Source organism: Setaria italica, chromosome IX (assembly GCF_000263155.2).
Source record: "Setaria italica strain Yugu1 chromosome IX, Setaria_italica_v2.0, whole genome shotgun sequence".
Taxonomy (NCBI): domain Eukaryota; kingdom Viridiplantae; phylum Streptophyta; class Magnoliopsida; order Poales; family Poaceae; genus Setaria; species Setaria italica.
In genome coordinates this window covers 46634294-46640954 of record NC_028458.1, presented here as the reverse complement: position 1 = coordinate 46640954, position 6661 = coordinate 46634294, and the positions used below count along the sequence as shown (strand labels likewise).

The 6661-nt window shown below is 51.0% G+C and overlaps 1 protein-coding gene across 2 annotated transcripts; it reads right to left on the bottom strand.

Annotated features, from left to right (window-relative positions):
• Positions 1 to 1950: 1950 nt before the first annotated feature.
• LOC101770543 (histone H1E) lies at positions 1951 to 3751 on the bottom strand. 2 transcript variants are annotated; one of them, XM_012842979.2, is made up of 4 exons: positions 3598 to 3751; positions 3418 to 3493; positions 3038 to 3300; positions 1951 to 2986 (listed from the first exon to the last, which is right to left on the bottom strand). In XM_012842979.2, the coding sequence occupies exons 1-4, from the start codon at positions 3745 to 3747 to the stop codon at positions 2297 to 2299; spliced, it is 1179 nt and encodes a 392-aa protein (XP_012698433.2). In that variant the 5' UTR covers positions 3748 to 3751; the 3' UTR covers positions 1951 to 2296. The 2 variants fall into 2 exon arrangements, with proteins under 2 accessions (XP_012698433.2, XP_004984407.2); XM_004984350.3 differs by having other exon boundaries at positions 1951 to 3300.
• Between the last annotated feature and the right edge of the window lie 2910 nt (positions 3752 to 6661).

Here is a 6661-nt window from a genome sequence, read left to right as displayed (position 1 = left end):
TAAGGAAATATAAAGAAAGAATATAAAAAATAATAAAGTAAATAACAAAATATAAGAATATATTATATAAAATTAAAATTCCCCCCCCCCCCCCGGAATTGGGTTTCGTCCAGCGCCGGCGTGCTGTGTCAACGGAAATGCTGTCGCTGTTGGTGCTGAATCAGTGGTGCGTGCACAACGCACAAAAATCAAACGGGAGGCTCGAACAAAACATTGCCCGAATGCGTAGGTGCGCGGTGGAAATCTGGCATTGGCACATACGACCAAGTGCCAAACTTTACACGTAGATGGGTCGTCCTGTCCTGGAAGATGGTGAGAGAGTGGGGTATTCGGTTCAAGCTTTTCGGTGTGCCTGTAACTCAAACTGCTGACGGTGAGGTCATTAGCAAGGCATTTTCGTTCCAACACTGGGCACACTGTTAGGTACTCGGCATTTTGGCAATTATATTGGCACCATGCTGGCAAACGCAATGATATATTCCTGAATTTTTGTCCTGTAGGTAGGAACTTTGTTTGATGTCAATCCAAGAAAACATTCGGCCAAATCAACGAGGCAGCGAAACCACCGAATCTTTTGCTGTTTGGTGCATGGCATGCCATGTGCCGCCTCTGTTGCACCGAAAGGAAGTGTACAGCTATGGCAGCAGTTTTTTCAGGTACAGTGATAGCCAAACACTAATCACAGGTCTTCGCCCACGTAAGAAAGAAAAAAGAAAACACCTGCTGTTAGAGAAGTCAGGACAGACAGCAAGTCAGCAACCTGTGTCCCATGCTGGATTGAATAGTGGTCACAAGAGTTGTCAAGCAAGCAAGAGAGGAGAAGAGAATAGTAGTTGCATTACACACAGATAGAGGCCAAGCACAACCAACCCACAGGGAGGGCAGGGAGCCCAGCCAAAGCCAGCAGCAGGGACGCATGCTTTCGAGTCATTTGACAGGCACAAACAAACCACCAAAAACCAGAGACTGTGACCTCATCTACCTAAGCACATCTCCCCAGTGGAGAGTTGCCCTACTTCCATCCCATCCAAGTGCCCGATTAACAACTAAGCATCGGTTTAGGGCCACTTATTCTCTACTAATATCTGGTACGGTCCCGTGGGGGTCCCACTCCCCACTGATTTGCCCTCCACTCTGCTCCCATCATGCTCCTCAACCCACAATAATTAGATATAGATTAGATTAGATTAGATTTTGAGGGGGTGTGATTAGCGACCGGACACTTAATAGTATAATCTTGTGATGAGCCTGGCTGAGGCACGCAGGGGTGAATCATTGGCATGTGGACGAGCCCCACCTGGTGTTTTCAAAGGCCTCCAAACAAACCGGCCAGCTTGGCCGGGCGCCCTGGCCTGGGAAAGTTAAAAACCCCGCCCGCTGAGCTATCACCCCGGGATTAATCATCATTATCGTGCTCGCGTCATGGATCAGCGAAAAGAAGAAGGGTTAGCATCACCCGATTAAATTATCGCGCGTGGTAGAGGTGGCGAAGTCTATGGGACTCCAGCTCGTGTCACGTCTCTCGTGACATACCGGTCGCTTAGCGCATAAGGGTCACGGCTTATGAGTTACGACCATGACCATGGGGTGTTTGGATAGGAGGGATTGCTCGCGAAATTCTTAAGGTTTGGCTCAAGTTTATTATAAGTTCTTCGATCTGAATGTTCTTATCCACGGTTGCATGAGATGTTACATGTTTGATTCCTAATAGAATATCCTTGAGAGGACCGAGCTCGTCCTGAATATACTTCATAGCTCATACCTCCATCTAAAGGGGGGCTACAATTTTTGCCCTTTCCAGAAAGAGAAATGGGACTTGGAAACAGACCACAATGCAAACACTGGACTTCTAAAAAAAAAAATCTCCAGCTTACGGCAGCTCCAAAAGCCTGATGTCTCAACTGACGAGCAGGATCAGCAAGAATATTCTCTAGAGAAGACGCCTTTGCATTTCTTTCTCTATATAAAAATCTTTATAGTAGTATAATCTGGCATGCTCTGTATTAGTAGCCGGCATAGACGTAGTGGAATTAACTACAAGTAAAGGGCGTATCTCATTACAATTTACATGCTCTATAATTACTTGATTAGAACAGTAAAAGGATAATAAAGAAAATGGAAAAAGAGGAGAGGCTCTGTCATGGAGAGAGGTTTGACCTCTTAGTGGAAGAGAGTAACAGGCTACTCTACCTACAACCACAGAGAGGTCTCTATTGCGGTTGCGGTGCCGCCTCCCCAACTACTTGCCCACGGCACGGCGGCCGGCGGCGGCCGGGGCGGGCGCGCCGGTCAACTCTCACATGACGCTGCAGGAGTTGGGGTTCTCGTCGTCGAAGATGCGGTACGAGTCCTGCATCGGCGGTGGCGACGCGTGCATCCCCGGCGGGCTATAGTAGTCCTGGTGGTGGTACGGCTCCGGCGCCGCGTGCGGGTACGGAAGGTACAGGTACGAAGGCGACCACTGCCGCATTTGCTGCTGCGGCGGCTGGTGCGTCGAGTACGCCGCCTGCGGCTGCGGCTGCTGCATGGAGTACGCCGCCGCGTGCGGCTGCGGCGCGAAGTAGGACACGCTCGCGCTCGGCTGTGCCGCGTGGTAGCTCAGCACCGGCTGCGGCGTCGGGTAGTAGGGGCGGCGGTACTCCTCCTCGTAGTACGCGTGCTTGGGCGCCGGCGGTGGCGGCGAGGACAGGGACCTCTCCGTCACGGCGGCGGGCTCTGCCTTGCCGGCGTCCTTGGGCTTTTCGTCCTTCACCTTCTTCGCCTCGTCCTCATCCTTGGTAGCGGCGGCGACGGCCTCCTTCGCTTCTTCCTTTGCGGGCTCTGCGCCCTTGGCCTTGGGCTCAGCTGCCTCGTCATCACCGCCCTCCTTCTTCGCCTCCACTTTCTTCTCCGCCTTCGACTCTGCTTCCGGCTTCTTCTCTGCGCCGGCGCCCTCCTGCTCCGGCTTCTTCTTCTCGGGGCTCTCGGCCTTCGGCTCCTTCACCGCCTCCTCTGGCTTCTTCTTCTCGGGGCTCTCGGCCTTCGGCTCCTTCACCGCCTCCTCCGGCTTCTTGTCCGCCGCCGCCGCAGCAGCAGCATCCTTGCCGGCGTCACCGGCAGGCTTCGCCGCCGGAGGCGGCAGGGCCTCCGGCGCCGGCGCCGGAGCAGGCGCGGCCTCGGTCTTGTTGGCGGGCGGGTGGCAATCCCAGGGCACCCCCTTCTTGCCGGACTTGTGCAGCCTCTGGACGAGCGTGCTGGCGTCCACGGTCCCCGTCACCGTCACCTTGTGCTGCGCGGCGTCCACCGTCACGCTCTGCACGCCTGAAAAGAAAACCAGCAACCAAAAACCACCGCGATTCAGCCAAAACACCACGAAATGCATGCGAACCGGACTCGCTCGAGAAGACATCTGTGTATTCAGCTAGGTAGGCACCGTACCTTCGATGCTCCTTAGCACCTTCCGGACCTTCTTCTTGCAGCCATGGCAGTGGATGGACACCCTCAGCACCACGGTCTGGAAAGGACAGACGGATCGAGAGGTTAGCATTCAGCTAGCAACCAAATTGAGATCAAAGAGCATTCGAGTTCTTGGGTAGGGAGGAAGGCACGACCGCTCACCTGAACGGCAGGGGCTGCCGCAGCTCCTGACGCCATGGGGAGCGCTCTGGAGAGTGGTCGCTCTGTTCGGCTGCTCGCGGAGCAGAGGAACACGGCTTTGTGGCTTTGGCGCCGTTGGGAGGGGAGGGAGGCGGCAACCGGGGTGCCCATCTTATAGTCGGATGAGGAAGAGACGGGGCAAAAGGTACGGGGTGACTGACACGTGGGTCCATCAGTTCAAATGGGTTCAACTGCAATGCTGCGAGCTTAAAGGACAGGCTGCGGTTGTTAGCTTTAGCGGGCCTCCGGTTAGCCGCCGGCCTGCGGGCTTGATAGTCCAGCACTTAAATCCGGACTGTAGACTAACCGTGGAGAAGGTGAACCGGGAAAACAAAAAATCAGTTTCAGTTGTTGTTTTATGGATTTTTGTCCACAAACGCATTGTTGAAAGGAAAAGGTGGTCTGGTCTCTGCGATACGATGTCCTCTTCATACAAATTCACTTATTCACAGTGTCAACGGTTAAAATCAACGAGCGCGATGTCTTCAAAATCAAACCATATCTTTTCATTAGACAAAGTTATCTTTCTTAAAACATACTCCATTTATTTTAAATATGTAATGTTTCAGACTAGTTAATTAGTAGTTTGTCCTAAATTATTAAACCGATTTCTTCGTGATTACTAGAAAGAGGATGGGTTATAGGTTGATCTATGCATATACTCTGGTACAAAATTACAGTTAATTGATTCAAAGATAAAAATAAAAGAGGTTGTGAAGCTAGAATTGGATATTGTCTTCTTTTATCATATCCCAAGTATGAGGAAAACAAAAAAATGATCTATAGCTCCCAATATTAATGTATCATGCTGACTGTTGGGTATATTGTCATCTTTTATCTTTCAAGGTCACTAACATTACAATGTGTGGTTCAGTGCCTACGATTGTTGATTTGCGAGCATCTTGATGCTAATGTTGCACGGTTATTTGTAATGTTATCTAGGTGCACAAAAGGGTTTTTAATTGAGTGTGAAACAAGTTTTCACCTACAACTTTCATTATACATGATGTTTTTTCTGCTAGGTTTTTATTATGCATGTTACTATTTAGGTCAGCTCGTCTCAACTTGACAAACCATTCATCCATAATATTTTCATGGTTAGGTAGGAACAATCGAACAAGTTAGGTTTGTTCGTTTATCTTCTTACTGTACGAGTTAGGAATAAATTCATTAATTTGTAATGTACTATTTTAATGAATTTATCCCTCCCCTTTAATTTGTTATGTGGTAACATTTCGAGTTACTTCGCAAGGTGCATGTCCTGACTATTTGTTGAATTTGAATTCAATTTCAAAATCACCAAACACATGCTAAAAAAGAGGAACGATTATGCTCACGGTGCTCGTGTATTCTTAATGGAATTGGTTTGCATTTTTTGCCGTGACAGAATGAGTTTAAATATACATTTCAGGCTATATATTGATCATGTGGCACACGATTGGGCTTTTCTAAACCATCTATGAGCAACCGATTCTTGATATCTGTAGTTCTGTACTCCACACCACTCGACGGCTCCACCGCGGAACGCACACGGGGCCCCACCAGTACAGCCGGCCCCACCATTACATCAGCGCTGGTGGCGGGGACCCGCGGCGGGCACCGCTGTCCATGTTGGGCACGCCGAGGCTGACGCCATCGCCACAAATGCGTCCGGAGGAACGATGGCAACGGATGATGATGGCACGCTGGACTGCACCTCGCCCGGCGAGCACAAGCAGTCACTGAGTCACTCCACTGCAAATCTGCAATTTTCGAGCTCAGCTCGATGGGGAGCTCGGAAAGCCGGCGAGCCCCACCCCGCCCCATTATTGCCGCCTTTTCTTGGCCCCCGCGGCCTATCTCGATAAGGCTCGAGCTCAGGTGAAGTGCACTGCTCAACAATATTGCCACCACTACCGCTACACCCTTCCTCGTGTAGGAGATATTTTAATTAAGAAAAAATATCGAATCTTTAACATTCACGTATGAATATCTACGACCACAAAGAAACCAATCTACCTATATAGTCAGAAGATACACGAATACTTAAATTCGAAGCATCAAATTGAGGGGGACAGAAAACATGAAAGAAAGAGACTAAAAAAAAAAGTTAAAAAAACTAAGCTTCAAACTTGTTCTATATCCTTGCTTAACCTTGCTTTGATCTTTGTACAGCAACAAACACTTCACGTCCGATATTTTTTAAAAAGCTTTTGATGTTAAAATCGTTCCACGTGACAATCATGTGGTACATGGTAAACCACGATCCTCGAAATGCGGGAGGTGAGAGGGGGAGGAACCCACGGTCCTCGAAGTGCCGGCAGCAGCAACCGGCTTCCAAAGATTTCAGATAGCTCCTCTTGTGCAGGAGATAGAAAGGGAGGTTGGCAAGCGGCTCAGAATTCAGATAGCTCCTCGCCTGGCTTTTGCTCGCCGCATCGATGTGCAAGTCGCGGTCCCGTCCGGAGGTCTTGCGCGCGGATCGGCATCGGGATGGCGTTTTCAGTCCCCACGGCTGCATGCTCCGGCCAGGGGAACGGAGCGGAGGGCAGCAGCGCTCGTTTCACAGCCGCTAGCTTTCCACCCCGGTTTATCGTCGGAGAACCTACCCTCACCGGATAAAAACGGGGGTGTCCGGCCGTCTCTTCCGTTTTTTTTTTCTCTGGCCCTGGATCGACGACGACGTGTCGCGCCGCGCGCCCGCGCCTGCTGTGTAATAAATCGAGATGTTTGCGTAGCTGTCTGAAGCGCTCGTCAGCTAGCTGCGCGCGAGCGCGCAACTTGCAGCTCGCTCGTCGCGCGCTGCTCGTCGTTTTCGTGGCTCCGATGGGCATATGTGTACGTACGTCTCCGTGGATCGTCGGCCACTCGGCGTGGCGTGGCGTGGCGCGCGCTTGCTAATTCATGAACCGGAGGAGTCTTGGTTTGTCAGGGAGGCAGAGGCAGGCCTTTGAGTGCGGCGAAAGCAAAGGCTCGGCTCGGCTCGGCTCGGCTCGGCTTGGCTGCGAGCGCGTCTGTGGACGCACGGGGTTAGGTTTCGCTCGTC

Bases quoted from the DNA above. Each gene is read 5' to 3' on its own strand.
- LOC101770543 (XM_004984350.3), bottom strand. From the start codon at position 3,747: ATGGGCACCCCGGTTGCCGCCTCCCTCCCCTCCCAACGGCGCCAAAGC. The intron at 3,494-3,597 runs GTGAGCGGTCGT...TGTCCTTTCCAG, and splicing joins CGGCAGCCCCTGCCGTTCAG to ACCGTGGTGCTGAGGGTGTC. The intron at 3,301-3,417 runs GTACGGTGCCTA...TTTTCTTTTCAG, and splicing joins GGTGCTAAGGAGCATCGAAG to GCGTGCAGAGCGTGACGGTG.